The sequence below is a fragment of the Cydia strobilella genome, chromosome 6 (assembly GCF_947568885.1).
Source record: "Cydia strobilella chromosome 6, ilCydStro3.1, whole genome shotgun sequence".
NCBI lineage: Eukaryota > Metazoa > Arthropoda > Insecta > Lepidoptera > Tortricidae > Cydia > Cydia strobilella.
The window spans coordinates 18767440-18792789 of NC_086046.1; the positions used below are offsets into that span (position 1 = coordinate 18767440).

The 25350-nt window shown below is 35.2% G+C and overlaps 2 protein-coding genes across 6 annotated transcripts in view; one reads left to right on the forward strand and one right to left on the reverse strand.

Moving 5' to 3' along the window:
* LOC134742211 (uncharacterized) overlaps positions 1-25350 on the reverse strand; it is a 547188-nt gene that overhangs the window by 233591 nt on the left and 288247 nt on the right. The window contains exons 1-2 of one of the 5 annotated variants that reach the window (XM_063675219.1): positions 18330-18598; positions 12421-12671 (exon numbers count right to left, since the gene is read on the reverse strand). The exons of the other annotated variants lie outside the window; for them this stretch is intronic. Of the exons in view, the coding sequence (XP_063531289.1) occupies positions 12421-12474 (54 nt within the window). The 5' untranslated portion in view covers positions 12475-12671; positions 18330-18598. Of the gene's footprint in view, positions 1-12420; positions 12672-18329; positions 18599-25350 lie in introns of those variants that run through there. 5 annotated transcript variants of the gene reach the window in all.
* Positions 21441-25350, forward strand: part of LOC134742218 (uncharacterized) — a 43964-nt gene continuing 40054 nt past the window's right edge. Inside the window, exon 1 of the mRNA XM_063675235.1 lies at positions 21441-21464. The gene's annotated coding sequence lies outside the window, so the exon portion shown is untranslated. The remainder of the gene's footprint in view (positions 21465-25350) is intronic.

A 25350-nucleotide genomic window follows, 5' to 3' on the forward strand; every position in this document is an offset into this window, starting at 1 on the left:
GATAAAAACGTTATATTGGCACGCAATAATCTAAACAAGTGTTTCATTGCGACTTTTTACGCTACATCATACGCAATAAAGAAAACGAGGAAACGTAATATAATAAGACAGTCGCTGGGAGTGGACGTAACCTTACCACTTTTATTACATGGATAAATTTCACCTATACCTCAAAATATTATGATTACTAAGTCTTCATTCGCTAAAAGTCCAAGATAATAACGTTATATTGGCACGCAATAATCTAAACAAGTGTTTCATTGCGACTTTTTACGCTACATCATACGCAATAAAGAAAACGAGGAAACGTAATATAATAAGACAGTCGCTAGGAGTGGACGTAACCTTACCACTTTTATTACATGGATAAATTTCACCTATACCTCAAAATATTATGATTACTAAGTCTTCATTCGCTAAAAGTCCAAGATAAAAACGTTATATTGACACGCAATAATCAAAACAAGTGTTTCATTGCGACTTTTTACGCTACATCATACGCAATAAAGAAAACGAGGGAACGTAATATAATAAAACAGTTGCTGGGAGTGGACGACTTGGGCACGTTTTGTCTCTAGATTCATTTACTTTGAGATAAAATGACAGCGCTACACTGGAAAATATTTTTTGAAGAATGCTGGCATTCAGTTGGCAACGCTGACTGTGAGAGGCAACTTGAAAATAACTGATTCATTTGATACTGCTTATGATATTCGTGGCCTAAAAATACGATGACAAAGAATTTTTAGAAATATTTTTCTAACTTACCTAAACGCCTTTTACAAAATGTGTTAAAAAATTTAAACTACAATTATTTACTTAACTAAAACAAAACGTAACACACACACACAACACACAATTTTAATGCGACATATGTAATACATACGATGTTGCTGTACTTAATAAATAAATAAAAAAAAACGTATCTTCAAAATATTCTCCTTTAGCACAAACGCTAACATTTGTTAAAATTATCAACAATATGACGCAGAAAATAATATTGTCCATGTAGTTTTGGGTCAATCTTACGTGGAATATTTTATTTGTTTGTTTGATAAAGATCCACTCCAGATTCATAAATACATAGAGTAAGATCAAGAAAAGTCTGCAGAGATTTTGACAGCACACACACGCAGTGCCAGTGTTATTTATACGTCATAATTTCATAGAAGTTTGACGTTTAAAATAACACCCGCACTGCGTGTGCTGTCAAAACGTCTGCAGACTTTTCTTGGTTTGACTCTAGAACGTTCGAAACTATTGAAAGTTTACGTTCTATATTCAAATTTTGAAACTGTTCGTCAAAACGTTTTGAATGCTTGATCAATGTTGTGGTATAATTGATCGGTAAACAAAAGTTGTACAAACAAGTTGTTTATTAAAAAGCTCACAAGTGCCCTTCGGCGGATTAATTGAATAATTTTCGCGTAAACATTTCAAACCGACAGTTGTCGAGTATTGATTTCCACTACCCTCTAGTGGGGTTGTGGTCCAAGTTATGAGACTCATGAGAAGCACCTATATTTTTAATAGTTCAAAATTGGACATAATTTACCGAAAAGGGTCCAACCTCAAAAATATGGCACTAATATGAATGACTTTTGGTTTCGACATATATAGGTACCTAGTTCAAATTGTATTGTATTTCTTGTGGGTTATATCATTTCCCTTAAATAACGTCTAATTTGCCCAGCAGTAGGACTCAAAATAGGCTATTACAAAAAAACGTATAATTTAGTAAAAAGTCAGACACACCTAATTAAAGTCTATTAGTACTAAGATGTAAATTATGTTCATTTAAAAACTTATACAGACGCCTACAAGAATCTTATAAGAGTCGGTTTATGCCAAAAGCTTAAATCGCCATCATACTAACAAAACCGCACCGCACCGACACCGTACACTTGTTAACCACCATCGGTAGCATAAAAGTGACCCGCCCATACTTGATCGTATGGACCACAATGGCATCACCCCACAAAAACAAGGGGTGGATTTGCAGAATTAAATAAAAAAAATACACCTTTCTGGACACCGAAATGGCGTCAAGTCTATTGGATTTTTTTCCGAGCCTCAGCAATTCCTCTAATAGTGTTATTAGGGAAAAAACGGATAAAAAGAGGGAAAAATGATCTCTGCTTTTGATTCGATTGAGATGAAGATGCTTTCTGACGGAAATGGCTGACATTTGGGGGATAAATAATTTGACATGAGGAGCTGTCAGCTTGACAGGGTGAAGTAGGGAACTTAGGGAACTATCAATAGCACATTGGTGTGACGATAAATTCCTTTTTACAAATAGCACTTGTATCTTCAATAAAGTTCTTTCTTGAACTCTTATTACTTTTAAGGTTTTTTTATTGTATAGTTCGATTCAAAGTTTTTATATACCTACCAAATGAATAAATTGTTATGGCAGTGTAAACTATAAATTAACACGTAACCGAGTTAAATTAATAAATAGGTAGGTAATAAATAAAATTGATAAATAAATAAAAAATCAATCATTGATTTTAGCGAAATAAACCCTATTTTTACAATTTAATGCTTCGGCCAAGCTGCTAGGATTTATGGGAGATATATTATGTAAGTTCAGGAGTTAGGTTAGGTACTTAAAATTCGAGCCTGTATACATATAGGGTATAAAGGCTCGGATTTTAAGTAAGTACTTATTGTTTTTCTTAAAATCTGGGCCTACATTTTTAACTTAGGATGTTTCCACCCTAAACCGAATGGTAGATCAATTCTTACAATAAATAATACGATTTGACAAGGATTGAAAATTAAATAGTGGCTTTTTGATTTAATATTTATTTATATTGAGATTATTTATAACTAAAAAACTGCAAATTTATTTGCGGATTTTGATAACTTTATACCTACTTGTTAAACATACGTTAAATAGTTAAGTACAATGAGCTGAGTGCTAATGCAATAATGGAATAGTTCAATGACACCGCTTCCTCGTCGATCAATCGAATGCAAATAGAACATCCTTATTCAGCCTGCAATTTTAAAAGGATAATGTTCTTTCCTATTTAAAATTAGACTAAGTACCTGTAGCCGCCGTGCAGGTCTCGACGACAAATAAAAAGACTTCGATTTGAAGTAAACTTATAATTAATAGGTGCTGGTTACTTTACAAGGTACAGTTGACGTAAACGGTTAAAGGTGTAGAAGTGGTGGTAATAGTATGGAGGCTGATGCGAATGTGATTAAGCTAATTTTGAATCGTAAAAAGGTAGTCTAAATTTAGGTGCCTCTAATTAGCCACGATACAGGTTATGTGGAGCGCTCCTATTGGTGCATTTAAATAAGCCTCCGCATAGTAAGCGAGCCCGACGGCTGCGTTTGCTACTGCATTATACAAATAAAAGGTTGCGTTCGCAACAGTACCATTTAGTTAAAAATATCATATTTTAATCGAGTATTTAAAAGTCCACTAGGCCGGAACCGTTTAAAGCGTCGTTCAAGCCTCCTTTGATGCTTAATAATTGTCCTAATGATGCTGAATTAACGTCTGTAACCGATGCTATTAAGCTTAAAAATACACTGTCCCGGATGAGACTCGAACTCACGACACTGCGATCACTGGCCAATGCGCAGCCAACTGAGCTACCGAGACCACACCCGAGGACACCCGGACACCCAGACAGTGAATTTTTCCACTTAATTTATTTCTAATGATTCTGGTTGGGAAAAATGCAAACCACAATACCATCAGGTAAAGAGTGTGTTGATTCTAACCTACATGACAATGAAAAAGTAAAAACTGGAGATGTCACGCCATCATTTCCATACATTATTTAAGTTTCAATCGGCGTTTTCAATAACAGATTGTCACTTGGCTAGGCTCTCAGTAAATCGCTTCTTTTTTCATTACTATTCAAAATAACCAAATACCAGTAACCATATTTTTAATGAAACTGAGCTGATGCGCCGGTTGCGCGTCATATACGAACGCATTTACTTACATCCATGTACGAACGTCATTCTATTGTATTTGAATCAGTGTCCTGCATAAGAAAGAAGAAAGAAAATACATTTATTTGACGCCACAACATAGTACATAAAAAAGAAAAGCATGCAGACAAAAAACATTTGGACGCCAAAAAGGATCCCCACTCAGCATAGTGCCGCGGCAAACCGTGGCGCTAGTTTTCTGTGGGGACCTGGCTTAATGATTAGATACCAAATGCCACTATTTAGACTTTTTTTTACTTTATGGGGTTAACTATATACTTCTATTTCATTATCATTAATCATGAACTCAACAATAAATCTAACCCAATAACTATTAAAGAAAGGCTTATCATAAGAATATTATAGTCCCTTAAATCCTTTTAAATTTACGGTAAATCCGGATATTTCGGCTAAAAGCACCCTTTCTATTTGCTGTCATTCATTCCCTTAGCTAACTCAATACCTTAATAATAACCAGTATAAATATAACCCTCGGTTACGAATAGTTGTTATAAGTTTAGAGGTCAATCTTATTCTGGTTTACCTAAGGCTTGGAAGCCGTTATGAATGAAAGCGCTGGTGCAATTCATTCGACTTACGTATGCTGCATGATGCATGAACTGGCCAGTACTGTAAATATTTGTATTATTTTCTAAACCTCGCATCTCATTCGATCCTGACATTGTAAAATGAACCCTATCATTCGGTCATTAGAGTAGACATGTAAACGTTTGGAAAAAGAGGGGTGTGGTTGCGAAAATAGATTGTTGGTAAATATAAATGACGGGCTTTTTGAAAACATGGGTTTTTTACATTTGCCAGTTCGCAGTTGCGAAATTAGAATAGAGGCAGATGAGCCGGCGAGACTGACAGTGGCGTTGAAAATTATAATCTAGGTATGAACAAAAAATATTGTAAATCAATATTATTTTTCTTAAAACAATACCAATCAGAAAATGGATCTTTAGGTATTACATACGTCCCACCTTTTATAGAAACATTGTTTCAAGTCCATGTAATCCTGAATTGTTTTTTCTTTTCTTGTAAATAATAAAATCTATGCGTAAAATATGCTGTTATAAAATTGTTCTTGGAAAATAAATTAAAATAAATATAATAAATTAATTAAGATTAGCTAAATCTCTCCCCATATTCAAAAATCTGCTAAAACTATACTTTCTATCTCTGCCTTAAGTTGCCATTTTATATATTGTATATATGCTTGTATAAATATATATTATATATATATATATATTGTATTGTATATTTATTTGTGTGTTAGGTTTCGTTTTAATACTTATATGTATAAGTAGTAATTGTAGTATGTGTGTTTTTGTTTAATAGTCTCCATATTTAGCTCTTTGCACTACCTGTTGACTTTTGTATGAGTTCTACATTTCCTGCTACCCAAAGGTTGTCTGGAAGAGATCGCTTTTTAGCGATAAGACCGCCTGTTGTTACCTGGTTCTATTTTTTCTTTAAATATTTCTTTGTAGTTTTACATGTATGTAAAATGTATAATTTTGGTGCAATAAAGAATATTTACTTACTTACTTACTTAAAACGACATTGCCACTTGGCATTATTCAAAATTTTATTTGAGATCATTGTAACCTAAGAATCGCCAGCCCTACAACAACATAAACATGACGTCACAGCTCCCCGACGTTTTATTGGACGCGTAACGCTTTGATCTCGCCGCTGCACGTATAGCGTTACCAATTAGAGGCGACGGCGATACAATTGAAGTCAGGGTTGTCAATCAATAGAGGCAGCGCGTTATTCAAGATATCAAGACTGCTATCTCTGATTTCATTTGGGATTTCGATACATGAAATACCTTTTAAATATATACACAACGTACTTCAGTTTCATAATTAGTAAAGTAGGTAATACTACAAGGTCTAAAAGAAATACTCTCATTGTGTTATATTTTCATCAATGACACTACAGCTACAGTTGATCATCGTTGATTTTTTCATTGTGATTGACATCTGTATATACAATTTATAGATTGTAATAATGTGGTACGTCCCACAATAAAAAAGGAAAAATATATTGACACTACAGTGCCTACTTATCCGTAAGTTAGAGAAAATTAGTGCAAAATAGTTCACATCAAAACATTCAAAACTTCAAAAGAAATTCATTGTGTTTGAACTGCAGTTAGCTGCTAGCTCTATAGTTGTTAAACAAATTATAATGATTATAAATAAATACATTTAAAATAGTAAAGGCTTGACTGATATAGCTGAATTCTCGTGAGAAATGGAGTATGTTCGAAAACACGCGAGACCAAGAAACAAAATAGAAGAAAACACAAAACCAGATGCGCCAGCAGACAGTCTTATCGAGTTACTGGCAAATAAGTTTTAGGGTTAGCTGAGTTGCAGAACAGTGTGGAAAATATTGGATTATGCCTTTTATAAAAGGATTTCTAGATCTTGAGCTTTCTGTTAAACCTAAGAATTTCACTAAATCTAGTTTATTTTTACTTTAAGTTTTACTAATAACTAAATATATTTAAGAAAGTATATAGAACTAGGTAGGGTTAACTTGACGGCAAGATATCTCTTTCATTTCCGATACCTAGGTAAAAGTCATGAGTATTATTACTAAAATTAATTACTAAGTCATTTTAACTTAGTAATAAAATCCTAATTAAACCGCACACCACCCGCCTACTTTATATAGGAAGCTAGATTTTTTAAAGTTGATTATAGGAAGAGTATTTAAGTAACATAATTAAAATGCCAACTATAGATATATTTTATAGTTTTATACCACACCAACAATGGCTAAACTTCCAGCGTAAGTAACAATTTAAACTATCCCCATTCCTCCCCAACATCACTAAATAATCGAATATCTTAAATCGAGTAACAGAGGCAATACGAGCAAGTAATCGAGTAATCAAATCCACGGGCGGATATTGAATTCTGCCGCCGGAAGATCTGGACTCGTCTTTTTGCTGTTGATGTTGTAACTGTAGTAAGCAAACTTACTGAACGGAAAAAAATTGTGTTTGACGTCACTTATTGGGTTTGTTTTGGTTGATGGTTTGCTATAGATGTGCTTTGTATAATTGTTTCTTTTTCTTTTTGGTTTGATTTGTTTCTTTTTGGTTTTTGGATTATTATACAATATTCATGTACAGAAACACTCGTTAACTGTCCATCGCCTTTACGAACTGTCAGTTAACAGTGGGCGATGCGTGTGGAAATTGAGAACTGTAATTTTATTTGGATCGTCGAAATTAGTAATTGTCAAAACCAGCGTTTTTTTAAAGTGAAGTAATGCAGTTAGGCATTCCGCCAGCCGAACATGACCCCAGTAATAGGCATGGTTTTCGAGTTATCGATGCTGGTAGGTACTAAAAATTTTAAAACAAAGGGGAAAATTCTCGTTTTTTATTTATTTTAATAACTCGAAAACCGTGGAACTTTTACTGAGGTCCGGTTCCTCTGGAGGGAACCTGACCATGTTGAAAATTCGTAATTTCTGTTCAGTAGAAATATCACGTATTTGCATAAGATCATCACATTCATCATGTGTCTGCAGCATAGTTCTTTTCGCCTACAATATGCACTCTGTTGGAATTTAGTAATACGTATAACAAACCTACTTAGCTGGGAACACCGAAATATTCCGAAATATGTTTTTACGATTTTTATAACCACGATTTTCATAATCCCGATTTTTTATACGTCCGAAATATCATAATTACGATTTTTAAAAAACACGATGGAAGAAAATCTCGAATGCGCTATTTTCGAAAACTTAAATTCCGATTGCCAGAAGTGGGTTAGGTTAAGTTTGAACTGTGACCCTCAAGAAAACGAACTGTTGCCAGAAAAGTGAGTTAGGTTAGGTTAGAACTGCGACCCCCAAGAAAACGATCTGTTACCAAAAGTGTTAAAAGTGTTAGTGTTAAGTGTTCTATTAACCTAACCAGGTTAGAACTTTAACGACGTAGGTACCTTCATGTAAATTCGGAATATCGTTATTCGAAAATAACAAAATTGGGATATTTCAAATAGGAATCACGTTAAATCGGAATTAAAAATTTCGGAATAATGACAATTCGGAATTCGTGATTGCAAAAATCGTTAATGTTAAATTCGGCATTTGTCACCATCGGAATTGTTATAATCGGAATTATGTGGTTCGGAATTTACAAAATTCGGCTTTTCGGCTTTGCGGAAATATAAATCTTCGCGATTTTCATCATTCGTAATTACGACAGTCGGAATTTTTATGGGTCGAGCATTTAAAAATCGGAATGATAAAATTCGACATTCTAAAATACGGCATAACATTTTTCGGAATTATGTAGTGTACCCCTACTTACCTGCCTATATTATGAAAATAAATGATTCCAATGATAAATTATCCAAAAACCTAAACCTAATTACTGGAAACGCATCTGCACTCCCTAAGCACATGCGTCAATCGTTTTTTAACCAGATTCCCATCACGTCATCCATCATGCATTTGATGACTGATGATATCTGATCGCGATGACGTATCATGTAGAGCATAATAATCGGCTTATGTGAATGTTTAGGTTTTTAAAGTTTCAATTGTCATAGTCATATCATACATCACAAAAAATGACGACGAAATATTGATTTATTTCGTATTTTAACATTACGATTGAATAACGGAGTTTTTTAAGTAGGTGTCTGAAAATGTAATATATCTGCCTAATATACGTACTTACAATATAACTTTGACTGTGTGGTTCAGAGATAGCAACAACGCCATCTCTAAAATGCCAGCATGTACTTGTGAGTAACAAAGGTACTTTGTAACGATTTTAAATTATAAATTTGATGCTTTATTTAGAACTAAATGGACCCTTTATTGTGCAGAGATCAGTGATGCCTATCTATAACATTTATTCCATTGCCTTACTTATTTTTATCAATTCAGAATTAATATATTAATATAATTCAGAATTTACACCCGCTAAAGGAGATTCTGAAGGGACCGCTGTGGTGTAGGCCACAGCCGAATATCACCCTGTACAACTAATACCTATCTCTTAGCTGATTTGATACGTCACACTCTCATATGTTAGCATTCCTGACAAACAAAGGAAATCTATTGTATTACGCAACAATTAACCAGAACAAAGAAACAGCTGTACATTTGACTAGTATATAAGGCCAACATTTTGCAATAAAGATTCATTCTATACTCAACTCTAGTGTTGTCATTTACCCCTGGACGTCCCACACTTCACCGCGTCATTAAGCGTTAAAGTGTAACCAAGAAAAAATTAATGAAAACAGTTACCGGGACCAGTATAAAATGTTGAATAACGGAGAAAATTGTATTAAATAAGTAAGCTGGTCCCAAAGTACCTTAGTAATCAAAATAAGTTCCGCGTTTCCCAACAAAATGTATGACCCCGAGGCGCTGTTTTTTGCTAACTACTTAAAGTTTTTCTTCATATCTTCAATCCTCGATATAAATCTAGTTTATGGCACTTCCTGGTTCAGCGATACCGACGCCATTAACGTGAGTTATGTGGTGTCACAAACAGCTTGTAAATCATACATATTTGTTGGTTTTTGTAACGGAGAAATGTTGAAGATCTTTTTGCACTTGTATAAAAGAGTAGCGGTTTCAAGTGGTCTGTTTATGGCAAGTACTTCTTAAAGCATTCGTCGGAATTATATTTAATGTACTAACCTATACTCATATAATGTCAATTAAAAATAAATTCTAAACATTGAAATATATTTAGAATTAAGTGTTATCATTACACCTACATTAATAATTTTTCATTGTTATAATAAAGCCATAAATAAGATTCAAATATACGCACAATAATATTCAAATACTATTGCTGAGTTTTACTAACCTTTCAATATCATTAGATTTTACAAATACTTTTCCTAAATAAACGTAACTAACAATAAACTTAACTCATAGGCCAATTCGAACATACACTGACATCAGAATGATATCTAAATGATGTAATTTAGTTTTCATGCATTTCGATGGTACTTGTCCGCGAGGCGCACGATAACTAAATGAATGATTCTGATGTCAGTGTGCGTTTGAGTTGGCCTGTCAGTTCATTAGGGTTCCGTACCCAAAGGGTAAAAACGGGACCTTATTACCAAGACTCCGCTGTCCGTCCGTCCGTCTATCTGTCCGTCTGTCACCAGGCTGTATCTCATGAACCGTGATAGCTAGACAGTTGAAATTTTCACAGATGATGTATTTCTTTTGCCGCTGTAACAACAAATACTAAAAACAGAATAAAATAAATATTTAAGTGGGGCTCCCATACAACGAATGTGATTTTTTGCCGTTTTCTGCGTAATGGTACGGGACCCTTCGTGCGCGATTCGCATTTGGGCGATTTTTTAAAGGAAATGTGTGCCTGTGAATATTTATAATATCCTGAGAGTTAAACGAGTTATACTCGTATTATGTCCCAGAATAACGAGGTAGATACTTCGTTATTCTGGGACAGGGACTAAGGTGTGGAAATGTTAATTAGGTCGATGTCCCCACTGATAAGGGAATTCATTACAAGCTGATAAGATAAAAAGATAAAATCTTGCGAAATTTATCCCGCAATAAACTACCGGACCCTTTTTAACATCTGGAGTAGATTGCTTTCGAATTGTAAAAGAAATATTTTAAAATAATGGTGTTTACTAGATTATAATACCTATTTATCATTAAAATTATACTACATATACATAAAATAAATGATAAAAAACATCTTGCTTTTTGCTGTTAGTTACTCAGATAGTTTTTTACAAAAGAAACGATAACGAACGTAGATATTTCTTAGGTATCTTTCTTTTGCGAAGAATTGGTACGGAAACGTTTCGCGTTTTTTAATTTATCTGTAAGAATTTGGATTGGCCAACTATTTTGTCACTAAAGAAGAGGAATACAAAAGTAGGTAGGTATCCCTTCATTATATTTTACATGTTTGTGAAGTACCTAACCAGAAATCAACGTCTTCCCGGCCTTAAGCCTCTACCTATTTCCTTTACCCGACACGCCACTATTACGTTGGCTGCAGTCGGCACTAACTGAGTTATGGCGGTTAATGGCCTAGCTGGAGAAATTGCTGTTATGTAATATTTGCTGCCGTAGTCTTATAATGCCATAAGTACTTTTGAATGCACATTTAAATCGGCTAAACATGAACAGATCAGTATTATCATTTATTTATTTATTTTTTTACTAGCTTTTGCCCGCGACTTCGTCTGCCTGGAAACAGTAACAGCAGCTAGAGTAAGTTTAGCGCCTGGAGAAAGTCTAGCAATGATTCAATTTGAGCATAATATGCACACAAATTATCAGGCAACTCATTAATTATCTCAATTCCACCATGATTCCACCCCGCTTTCCACCCTCTTAAGGATGATTTTCGGAATAAAATCTATCCTATGTCCTTCCCCGGATCTCTATGTTAAATTTCAACTAAATCGGTTCAGCGGTTTAAGCGTGAAGAGGTAACACACAGACAGACAGGCAAACTTTCGCATTTATAATATTTGTATGTATTTAACGTCAGCCAACTTGGCAGTAAAAATAACTATTTCAAATTTTAAGTATCTACGTTAAACAGCCTGTGAGAAAAATGTTTTTCAAGACCGAAGTGATCTCAAAGTTTTATACGGAGCACTAAAAATCGACAAAACAATAAGGGGCCCACAAATTACCAGTCCGCCGGACGATATCAGCCTGTCAGTTAGAAAATTTGACAGTTTCGAACAACTGACAGGCCGATATCGTCCACTCGACTGGTAATGGGTGGGCCCCCTTATTGAAGGCATGGTCTTCCGAAGCTATTAGTTCATTAGTCGAATTTAAACTTGCCTTTGCCTCCTATATCATAAAAAATAAAAACCGGCCAAATGCGAGTCGGACTCGCGCACGAAGGGTTCCGTACCATTACGGAAAAAAACAGCAAAAAAATCACGTTTGTTGTATGGGAGCCCCATTTAAATATTTATATTATTCTGTTTTTAGTATTTGTTGTTATAGCGGCAACAGAAATACATCATCTGTAAAAATTTCAACTGTCTGGCTATCACGGTTCATGAGATACAGCCTGGTGACAGACAGACGGACAGACGGACGGACAGACGGACAGCGGAGTCTTAGCAATAAGGTCCCGTTTTTACCCTTTGGGTACGGAACCCTAAAAACTATCGTGAGATATACTAACATTAAGCTGAATTAATTCTACTCTATTTACTCATTTCATTAATCTTTTAAAACTAATATAAATATTATTAAATTGTAGTTGATTAAAAATAGTAAGACAACAATAAGAGATCGCAAAAAAAGTAAAATTGACAAATCTACGCAACTCATAATGCAAAAAATGTTAACAAAAAACCAATATTATCAAAAAAAAGCTATGAGCACTATACAAAAGCCTTAAAAATAGTAGAAAATGATAATACTAACATGATTTACACCGGAGACTCGTGTCTTGTTCAATTTAGATAGGTTAGTGCCCATCCGGAGCCATTAATGGCGGAATTCCAACCTTAAACCCATACACTAAGAGTCCAAATTACTCTACACTTACAGTTAGTTCGCTGGTAAATTTGGCACAGTTTTCATAGAAAAGTTTTCACTTATTATATCACAATTGTAAAAGTTTGAACACAATTTGTATATTAGTCTTTTTAAAGCCACTGTGGTTCACGTGGAAGCTGGAAAGAAAGAATTACAATTTATTTTGAGTTCTTCTTTGGAAATAAAATAGAAATGCCAAACACCCACTCGAATACTTCCTTTGTCGAACTCATAGATAACCTGTTTATACCATAGTTCATTTCATTGTTTGTTTTTTCTCAGTGATACTAGAAGAGTTCGCGAAAGCAAGCAATTGATTTGTTTCACAACTAATAAGGTAAGTGGTAATGATATTTGAGTAAGTGTATGGTAATGATATTCAAATATGTGTATGGTAATGACTAAACTATAAATACTACTAAAATATGAAAAATTACTTAGTTTAGTATTATGTTCTGGCTTAGTTTTTGTTAAATAGAGTTTTAAATTTTTTTTTATTTTCACGAAGAACAAGTTGAACTTTCGTTGTGTTTTTCCTTGAAAACACTTAACCTCATGTATGTGTATGATTAGGAGCCTGATCGAGTTCTTAGTAGCCTTTTTGCATTTTTTCTACTCTATACAGCACGATCGAGTGTTGAAACAAGGTTAAAGATAAAGACCACTAAAAATATCAGACCATAAATATTAGTACAATATATCTGCCTTAGTATACGAAACGTAAGTACCAAAACGCATCATCTCTCGCCATTCATGCCCACGCCGCCGTGGGCGAACGTGTTTTGTCTTCTTATTCTGATGATAACTTCATTTACATCACTTTTAAGTTTTGTTCCATTTGGTTACATAATACTTTTACTGTCTTTAATATAAAAATATTTATTTCCTGATCCGATTACTCGATTATTGTACGTACGGTAATTAAGCCTGATTTCCTGAAATTTGTGATTTGGGTTCTTCAACACTTGTCATCACCATTTTTTTTTTCTATTATTAGAAATCATAAACATGTATCAACGCCGTAAATTAAATTTCATGTAAATAGATGAATTAATTTCTGTTAAAAAATATGAATCATAAACATGTGTCTTGTTATTTGTGTGTATATATTCATATTTAAAATGCAATACATCCGTAATCTTATAGCTTTCAATATGTTATACCCATTTAACAAATTGTCTATTGCACAAAAGCCATCAATATATCCGAAGTGTTGCTACAACCTGTATCCACCGGCTATAACGGGCTATGGCAGCCTAATACTATTAGAGCTCGACGACATGGACTGACGTGACCTGTCACTCAACTCTTGTTACTCTACATACTACATCCAATTAAGTCTACCGTTTAACTGAGGTGTTAAAGCTATTATAGTCAGCTATGGACTAGTCGATGGCTTGCTTGAAGCTAATTAGTATTATGTTAGTACAAAAAATGTAACATATAAACTAGTTTTAATCCCGAAACTCTGCTACCTTCTCATCATTCGCTTGCCCTTGTCCCTTTCACTTGGGGTCGGCGCAGCATGTCTTTTTCTTCCATACCTTTCTGTCACCCGTCATCTCATCATTCACTTGCGTTAGTTTCATATCATCTTTCACACAGTCCATCCACCTTTTCCTCGGTTTTCCTCTCCTCGTACCTCCCTCCACATTCATTCTTAATACCTTTCTCGTCACATGACTTTCATCCCTCCGCATCACATGCCCGTAACATGCTAGGCGATTTGCCCTTACTTTTCCTGCCTCGGCTACCTTCTATAAACTATAAAACTCCCGTGAGACTCAAACATATTAGATTATTTTAAACCGGGTCACTCACGTATTATTAAGTAGCTCGACATGTTTCGGTCCAATTTACGAGGACCGTCTTCACGGAGACACACAATAATCTAAAAATAATCTAATACCTTCTATAAAAATGCATCTCGCAATTTCTTTAAGGCCCATGCCATCCCATGCCCCAATGACCTTCGATCTGAATACCTTACTTTTCTAATGTTTTTTTAAGCTTATCATATTAACATCATCGGCTTTAAGCACTATTATCCATATTAAATATATTAATAATGGGTCACTCACGTATTTTAAGTCGAAAAACGCTCGACATGTACCTTTTGTGCCTGAAAATGTAGCCAACAGAATCTTTAAAACAATCGAATGTAGATATTATCTACTCTGAATAAGTCTTCGATTTAATCCAGTATTGTTGCAACTTACTTTGGAATAGCCATTTGGTTTCGTAACTTTGCAACACAATTTGTACATTACCTTTTTAAGCCTCGATTTTATAGCCTTCTTTAAAGACATTTGCGGAATCAAATCGTCAATTCTACTTTATGTACAATTTTTAAAGACCTTGATGTCTTTTTTGGGTTAAACATATATAGTGCGTAAAACGAGGCATTTAATATGTTTATGCCATATATTTTTTAAGCATTACGATTATCACTGGATATTTCGTTTTTTAGGGTTCCGTACCTCAAAAGGAAAAAACGGAACCCTTATAGAATCACTCGTGCGTCTGTCTGTCTGTATGTCCGTCTGTCACAGCCTATTTTCTCCGAAACTACTGGACCAATTAAGTTGATATTTGGTAAACAAATTAATTTTTAACATTGGGGCCACTTTTGGGGGGGGTAAATGGGAAAATTAAAAAATTAAAAATTTCAAACTGTATCGTGTTATATATCAAATAAAAGAGCTCATTGTGAGAATCTCAAATATGTTTTTTTTATAATTTTAGGATAAACAATTTAGAAGTTATTCAAGAAAATAGGCAAAAAATGACCATTCCCCCCTTATCTCCGAAACCACTGGTTCTAAAATTTTGAAAAAAATACACAAAATAAATCTGTACCAATAGATTACAGGAAAATCTATTAGAAATTGCAGTCAAGCGTGAGTCGGACAGTAGTTTTAGTAGCATTCTAAAACGATGTAGGGATTTTTTTCCCCAATAAGTAGAGACGACACTACCCAAGTACCCACTGAGATACAATAAGTCACCTAAATATATCAAGGATACGCACTTCTGAAATATATCACAAAGTGAATGTTTCTAATTAAAATAATCTTTAAAATCTAACCGCGGGGTATCACTGCCATCCCCTAATTAGTATTCTATCTCTAAATCTATGGGGGCTTGTAAGCCATGACTCACTGTGTACTATGTGTAATAGAAACGAAGTTAAAAGGCCATATGTGTATGAACCTTGAAATGGCGCATACGCTTTTTCGTACTGCGGCAGTTTCGTCCTGTATCACAGTTTATACCCTGCAACTTTAACTAGGGGGCTTAGTTAATCGAAAGCTAACCTTAATGATTTGAAATAAGGTGCTTGCCAATAATTATAATATTGTGGTTTTTCAGTAGGCTTGATTTGTGATCATTGTTTCATGTTAAACTATAGAATGGTAATGAGATACCTAATAGTGTGCAATTTATTTGATTAAAACTGTTGTAAAATAGATTTAATCGCGTAAATGTATTTCGTATTTTAAAATGTTTTATTTTATTTTATTTATTTGGCTCACAAAACGAGCTACAGATAATTTCAAAAATTACAGTATTAGCATATAGTTTGGATACTCTTAACATGTGTGCACATAATGATAAGAACATTTTAATAACAATTTATCGCTAATTTAAATAAATTAAATTGTAATTGTAGTTGTGGTGGTGGTTGCGAGCGGCACAGGATCGGTCGGAGTGGCGAGCCTTAGGGGAGGCCTATGTCCAGCAGTGGACGTCTATCGGCTGACATGATGATGATGATGATGATGTAGTTGTAAATACAAGTAAATCATGATTTACGAAAATATAGGAAATGCTTTGTTTCATTAAGTAAATATACAGTAACTATTAGTTGTCGTAGCATTTCCTATTCGAAGCAAAATATATCTCTCTAAGACACTATTTATCTGTTACCGGTGTATTCCCAATACCTACTGAAATTCGTCATTACCCGAAAAAAATTGCAATTAATAATTAATTTGCAAAACCCTCCACATTGACCAGTATACTTAAACTGTCCGATCAATACGGTTAGTTTTAAATAAAAGCAAGGGGTTGCGCCCTTCACCGATATGATATACGTATAACCGGCCCTCATAACCGAGTTACCATCATTTGATCAAGTTCTAATGAGAGTTTTTTATTCAGTTTTGAGTTCAGATTCTAAAATCCCTACTAATATTATAAATGCGAAATTAACTATCTGTCTGTTACCTCTTTACGCTTACACTGCTGAACCGATTTAGATAAAATTTGGTATGGTGATAGTTTGAGGCCCGGGGAAGATCATCATCATCATCATATCAGCCGAAAGAAGTCCACTGCTGGACATATGCCTCCCCCAGGGATCTCCACAACTACCGGTCTTGCGTTGCTCTCATCCATCGGCTCCTCGCGACCTTAACCAGATCGTCGGACCATCTTGTTGTGGGTCATTTCGTGCTGCGTTTTCCGGTTCGCGGTCGCCACTCAAGAATGTTTCTGCCCCATCGGCCATCGGTTCTGCGAGCAATGTGGCCCGCCCACTGCCACTTAAGTCTGGCAATTGGTCCTCCGTTTGGTTCTCCTGTGGATCTCCTCATTTCTGATTCGATCACGCAGGGAAACACCGAGCATAGCTCGCTCCATTGCTCTTTGAGTGAAATTGAGCCTTCTTATGAGGCCCATTGTGAGCAACCACGTCTCTGTTCCGTAAGTCATCACTGGCAACACACACTGGTTGAAAACCTTCGTCTTAAGGGAAGATCATACGGTAGTTTCTATCAATAATCAGTCATCCCCATTCTACGCAGACAAATTCGCGGGAAAGTCTGCTAATATAATTAGATATTAATAATCACAAGTGAAATGCTGTGAGATTAATATGATAGGAATAACTATCAAAACAGGCACGGTGCAAGCATAAGCGTTATATAGTAAATAAAGTTCCAATTACTGAAATAATGCGTTTTTGAAGGTGGTTCAAACATTTGGTTCTAATTATAAAATTTATGAAATTTAATAGAGTATTACCTATATGAAATAAGTATCTATATACCTATAATATTATTGTTCGCTTTTGATTTTTTTCTTTATAAAGAAATTCTTATGTTTTAGATGGTTGTTTAAATTTAAGTAATAAGTAATAAAAAAAAATTAGTTTTGTCTGTACATTTACAAAACAATATGTAAACTTGTTTGATACTGTTTTCAGTATCAGTAATTTGTAAATATATGCAATCTCTTTGAGGTAGTATAATAAATAACTCGTTTATACAATTACATGCGGCAGTCAAGTTTGTAAAAAGGTTTTGTTAAAAATGGTAAAGACATACAACACTTTACTGAATAATACATTAATTTGCTCAATTAAAGCAGCAAACTATTGTGATTTCGGTACATCATGAAAATAAATATTTGTTTTATTTCACATCGAATGGTAATTTTATCCCAATCGGCAATAAGCGGTCTTATTCATTATTCATGGATTCGGGATCATTCCGATTCGGTTCGCTTTTAATGGGCTACAATATTTTATTTATTATCATCAAAAGTATTTACTTTCCTTACCTGATATTATCAAAGCCTTTAAATATTATTAATGAGATAATTAATTATTTAATTCGAGGAATTTACACGAGGTTTGCTTACATAACTAACACTAAACTAAATCATTCCCCAAAATTAAACTATTTATTCATTACCATCCATTTGTAAATTAAAATTAATTTGTGTTTTTAAAGGTATCATGTTATATAAGATTTATTTTATAAAGGGTGTGGCAAAAAAAAACAAATCACCTTAAAAAACTGGTATAAAATAATTTTCGCTCCTTTCCGTCCTTAAACGCACAAAACACAACGCCAATAATGTTGCAACACTGTCCAAGCACTTTCAAGGTCACTTTTGTATCACTGAGTGTTTGTTTGGCTGTCGCAGCTGATTTAAGGAACAAACCGGCACGCGTCCGACCTCCGCGGTGGTCGACCCCTGACTGACTGGACTAGGGAACTCACACAGCCGAAACCTCTCGCTCACTCCCTTCGGAGGGCGCTTATTTGGCCTCTTTGTTGTCCCTAACAGGGGTAAATTATTACGGTTTTGCGATAACATAATAGAATGCACTAAATATAATCGAACGGATAACGGTTTTTACTAGCCTAAATATTGAATTTTCCGGAAGCTCATATATTATGGGAAGGTTTCGATAAATTAACGGTTTTTTTCGCAGTGCCCTTAGCTAATTTACAATCTTCCCTTTATATGAAAACCCTCTAACTATAGAACAAAAAACTTACTCTTTTAATCACATCTATGTCGGGTCCCGTATATGTCCCAATTAGGACTGTAATTTACAATGAGGGCTATCGTTTTTTTGCTCACCAGTTGGCGCTTCTGTTCTTCTTTTAAAATTATGGCTTCAGCCCAGTGGGACTATTTCGCCAGTATCAAGGTATTAAGAGGTTTAAAAACGACAAAAATTGTACGGTTGTACAAGACAGTGTACGGTGATTTGTTAGCTCTTGTAAATCGATAGCTAGACTTTACAAGAAGCACGTGGACTACCGGCCGTTGACTCCAAGATGGTGGTTAAACGCGCTTCAAAATTAATTCGCCATTCACTGCACACTACCACATTAGTTTACTGTATAATAAGCTATCGATATTACACTTTAAACAATATTAATGAGCAAAAAACAAAGTAATTAATCACGATGCTAACTATCAAGATGGCGCTCGAACCGGAAGTCCGGCGCCTCTGTTGATGGTGGTCCAAAAGACAGCTGTCAGTCATTGAAGTGACAAGTGACATTTCGAACTATGGAAAAGACCACCATCTACACTGGCGCCCCTAGCGGCGAATTCATACGCGTTAGCCCTCATTTCAAAGTTTCATTCAGTAGGAAATTTTTGACGAGGTCATATGAAGTGTTATAAAAGACGTCTGAATAATCTTACAAAGAATAAAATATTTGGAAAAAATAGTGTTTTACTTTTATACTTACCACATTATTAGATGAAACATGTAACTGTAAAGAAAAATTGCAATATATTCTGCTTCAGTCGTCAACAGAGCATCAATATACGCTGAAAATTTAAATAAAATCCTGACGAACGGCAGGGCTTGAGCTGTTCAACTTTCTACGTTCACATAGAATTTTTACTGCTAGCAAGTGTAAACAGAGCGTACTACGCCGTACTGTAGGCTATTTTCTATAGACTCCGCAAGTCCGCAATCTCCGCAGCGTGAAGGATAAAACGAAGACTCGCCGTTACTGAACTAAGGGCACCATTTAGTTGCAGTAAAAAATATTTCTACGCCTAATTAATTTTTGTTGATATAGGTAATTTACATAAGTTTGATATTAATTGATATAACTCGCAGTGTATCTTGATTGCATTAATATGTGCGGGTGAGATCCATTGATGTTAATATTAATATCATATTAAAAAATTTAAAGTTCGACCGTCAAGGTGGTTGCAACCGAACTGAAAATTGCGCTCTACTAAATTAATATTTAATGTACTTAGGAGCGATGACCACGATTCGCATTCCCTGATATCCGTCTAGCACAATCTAGCCAGCGACGGAATTATATAGATGACTAGAGCCCGAGTCCATAGATATGACTGATGATCTTAGCCTCATAATATTATGACGTTGTCAACATGCGCGCTAAGATGCAGCTGCAAAGTCGCCCGCAGCACAATTCCCGTGGGGTTATTTTTGAGCTCAGACTTCTATAGTTATTCTATTTCATAATTCATAATTTATTTATTGCATCCATGGTGGTACATACATAGTCACATGGACTCTGGTAGGGCACAGCAATAGTCTTAAATCTAAAGTGTGCTAGGTATTAGTATTAATGTAATCATTATAGAAATTAGATCTTATGACAATGTTTAAGAGATTGTAATTTAAAATTATTTCATTTGGTCTAGCAGGTAAGTTGTCTGTAATCATACACTGTCTGGTCGTGTATTAAATATTCTCCTCCCGGCGCGTTCTTTCATAGAAACGTCAATGGGCTAGAGATATGTAGGCACTTTAATGTTGGCATTACGCTGTATTGAGATGCTTGCATACGAAGTTGCATGGGCTGCATAGGACGCTTAGTCAAAGAGAATGATATTTTAGACGCTATTCAGATGATATATTTAGGTACTGCCAGGGGCGTAGCTAGAGGATATGGCGTCCGGGGCAGTCACCAAATTTGCGCCCCCTGACGACTGACAAAAGTTCCCCTGCTGCTGCCTTTTGCCCATTCCCCCCCCCCCTTGGTGGCGCCCGGGGCACTTGCCCCCCCTACCCCCCTCCCCTAGTTACGCCACTGGGTACTGCATTTTATGTTCTTGGTCATCAACCAAAGAAAATCACCTCCACATATATTCATGCACATTCAAGACCCCACGATAAACAAGTCTACCTGGAGTTACCACGGTTACCAGTAAAATTTGACACTGGGTTAACGGTTTAACCGGTTAACCCCGGGTTAGTGGGATGGTGCAAGTGGCGCTTAGCAGGATGGAATGAGATCTAACGATATCTCAAAATATTTAGTAATTTAGGTTAGGATACGGACTTTAGGATAAGTAGTTAAAGCCTGACCAGGGATATATGATCATTGTACGCCGTACTGATCTAAACATCTTGAAATATGTCTCACGATAGGATAGTTAATTTCGATTGTAAACAGTATTAGTCCCTGTTATAATTAATGCCTGCATTATTATTATTGTAAAGTATGACACGTAGAAGTCTTCTTACTTCATTCAATGCATGTGGTGTTTACCTTTAAGTAATTGTTACGCTAAGCGATAATAGTTTAAACGTTTGTAGTTATACTTAACAAAGTGTAAACAATTGTTGGTGAACCAATAAATATTAAAAAAAAAATTGTCAAGAGGGCGCTGTTATTCTCATATATGGGGTGACAGTTCAGTATAGTATGAAAAAATTGGTTCCAGTGAAATTCCGCAACATGGCGCGTGATATTCCTGGTCAGGCTTTACATTACGAGTAATATAGGTACTGCGTACACTACACGTGTCCAGCTTATGCTTATGCTGCCAAATATGTTGCTTACCTGTAAACAATAAAAAAATATGATCAGACAATTTATATTTGAACATAGAACACCTATATAACGATTAATAACAATTTTTAGTTTTCTTTAAATAAATAATACACTTTTACATAATTTATCTTCATGAAACATCGATCATAATCACACAGCAATTTGTATTTTATTTATTGACTTAATAAGAATCATTTTACTATTAACCACTTTAACCAGTCATTAATACCATTTAATACAATCGATGTTGATGAGGAAACAATTGAACAACAACCATTACTCTATCAGTTGACTGATCTGGGACTATCATGAAGATTTCAGAAAATTGAATTTTAATATAGTGTCCTTTTTGTGATGGTTTCTTTTAATGTGGTTGGCCGGTCAAAGTAATTATGAATGGCGCAGGCGTAGGTTTAACATGGGTTTACCTGTCAATCCTACGAATAGAGTCATTATTGACATATGACATGCTTTTAATCCACTAATATTATAAATGCGAAAGTCTGTCTGTCTGTGTATTACCTCTTCACGCTTAAAACGCTGAACCGATTTAAATTAAATTTGGCATAGAGATAGTTTGAGTCCCGGAGAAGGACATAGGATATTTTTTATCCCGAAAATCATCCCTTAAGAAAGTGAAAAGCGGGATGGAATTGAGATAATTATTAAGTGCCTGCTAATTTGTGTGCATAATATTCTCAAATTGAATGATTGCCATGAGAATTTTTCCAGGCTCTATACTTACTTTAACTGATGTTACTAAGTCCGCGCAAACGAAGTCGCGGGCAAAGGCTAGTATTTAATAATGACAGGCCAGCCAATGAATGGGTATAGTGGGTAACTGGAGCATACGTGTGGTGCCCGAAATAGATCTGCGCGGGAGACCCCCACGTCGCGAGTTCATTACTTCATTATTGACGTTTTTGGATGACATAATCCATCGCCCATGGTATGGATGGTATAGAAAGGATGTCAATCTCTTATGGCAGAATTGTTGCAAAAGTGACCGTTTTCAGCTTTAAATAATAGTTCCTAATCTCTCCGGTGGCGCTAGTTAGGCTGTAGGACATGAGTATAACATAAGGCAACAAATAACCCGACCAAATTACGTAGGTTGTTTTTGGTAGTATTTCGGTGTATGGTGGCGCCGCCTAATTACTGTTTTTTGAAAGACACATCATACATAGAGATTTGGCTCCTTTATATAGTCTCCATGGCCCATGGTGTACACTACTCGTGCACTGTTATTGCTTGACAATGGAGGACCTAGGGCCCGTTTCTCAAACGCTTGTAACTTGTAATAAACTTGTTAGAAAGGGTCTTCCAGTAGTACATGCTTTTGAGAAACGGGCCTCTAGGCTCTCCGAAACATGTCGCGCAGGCGACTGAAATATACGTAAGTTAAACCGTATTCGTACCGTACAGCTTAGGTTTAAATTCGGCATAATAATGGTTAGACTTATATTGACCGGGATATAGATCGTGATTACCTTTTGTATTGTTTTTGAGCTCCCGATATCCGCTATCTTCAGTCACCCGTGAACAAGATGCATGTAACTGTGTCGAAATATCGGGAGCTTAAAAACAATACAAAAGGTAGTCACGGTCTATATCCCGGTCAATATAAGTCTAGTGAAACTAACCGTGAATCATTCAAAACTTATAATAATGGTTATTTATTCACTAAAGTTCATCTGTTTATTATAGAACATTATTAATCTTTGCAATACTCGTACAATTTTCATAGAATTTTATGAATACATAAAGAAAAGAAAAGTCGCAAAGTGATCGTCGCGCATATTTGAACTTGTTATTTAAACGTAAATATTAATTTGCTATTAACTAAATAGACGTTTATATACAATAGTATATAAATAATAGCTATGCCATAAATAATTAACTGAATCATACAATGCTCAAAATTCAAAATAGTTTTTTATGTTTGCTGCAGTACTAAATAGTACTTATGTACGCTCCTTACTCTTGCTCTTGCTGAAGCCTTTAAATTACTTTAAATAGAAAACAAGAAATTAGAAATCACTGAGTTTTACCAATGGGCTGATAAAGCCAAGGACGCTACTTACGATGTTAAATTTATTATATTAAAAACGATTATAACATTATTATATTATTATTTTATTCAATTCTGAAAGTATCATTAGTATGACTCCAGACTTGAATCTTAATAGTCAAATCATAATTTTTACTTAATAAGCATGAACTTAGTAATTTGATTAAAATATTCTAGCTAAAAGTCTCACCCTAACAAAGCTAAGTATCCTTATTATTAAAACAGGGCCCCGTCCAACATTAGTGCAAACACGAAGTCTAGTCTAGACCCCAGACCGTTCAAGGTTATTCCCACCCTCGGGTATTTAAATAAAGGGAATATCATATCAACTGTCCAATTAAATGAGTAAAAGCATACATAAATCATTCTAAAACCTACCTTGTTACTTGGAAATACGGCTTAATTTACAGTGAAAGTGAAAGTTAGTTATGACTTTATGATAATTAATTGTGATGTTTACGTGTTTCGTTATTCGATTTTGGACAGTAGTAAGTTGTGAATAAGACTTGGGTGGTCACGTTTTTAAAGTTTGGGGGTGGACGTTTAGCCTTGAGGATGATTTTATTAATAAAGCACCTACATTCGGATCAATACTATTTATGTTTAATATGTATCAACAGTTAAAATGCTCCATTTATCTAATTTTGAAAAAAAAAGTAATGCTACACCAACGAAAGTACTTGCTTGAAAAAGTTTTGTATACATTCTTTATCACGTTTTATTGGCCTTAATTTGGCAAGTAGGTACTACTGCTAGACACCAAAATTGGTGTGGGCCGCATGTACTTGTAGCGGCGCGACGAAATCGTGGAGTGAGCCACGCCTGCTAATCGTTGGCTTTTTGCTTAGTTACAGCTTCCCTCTCACAAGCTGCACACATTGTTTCCACGCCAGCATCCATCAGGCATCGAGATAAAACCCGGTCCGATTACCGGGCTCATTACGGCGGCAGTAAACCGGCCGATCCATCAAACGGACCGACTTACCGACTTAGGGTAACTCAGCCTATACACCTATGGATAAAAACGAGCGTTTTCTATAACTGCTCTTACAATGTAAAATATTTCCTCTGAAGACGTATACAGATATATTTGTAGTCGTTCTGAGATTTTAGTATAAATAGCAGAATAAGCAATCAATTTGTCACCTAGCTCCTAAAGACACTAGACAAATAAATATGTAGGTACTTACTTACTTGGAAGTCTTGGAACAACAACGGGTCAGCCTACAAAGCTACAAACCAAACCGCTATGTATCGGTACTGCTGCAAACAACTCCCTTAGCTAGCGAATAGTTAATATAACCTGGAAAACTAACAGAGTGGCTTCACAGAGATGTTTCAAAAATTTAACTTTAAGGTTAGGTAACAGATTTTAGGCATTACTTGATAAGAATACTATTTAATTCTACTAAAAGCAAGAGGCGTGGTCCATCGCGCATAATTCATGGTGCATTTTAGCGCAATTGCATCTAATAATAGGGAGTGCTCATTTGACAATTTGACACCAATATTATGTTATTTAGATATGACACGCCATAATATATTTACATAATATCAGATGTAGATGCCGACAATCTTACAAATTAAATTCGATTTTCTCGCGGCATTGTATTTATATCGGAGCATCGTTTATAATGACGTAAGCGCCATCGACAATAAGGTCCCTTT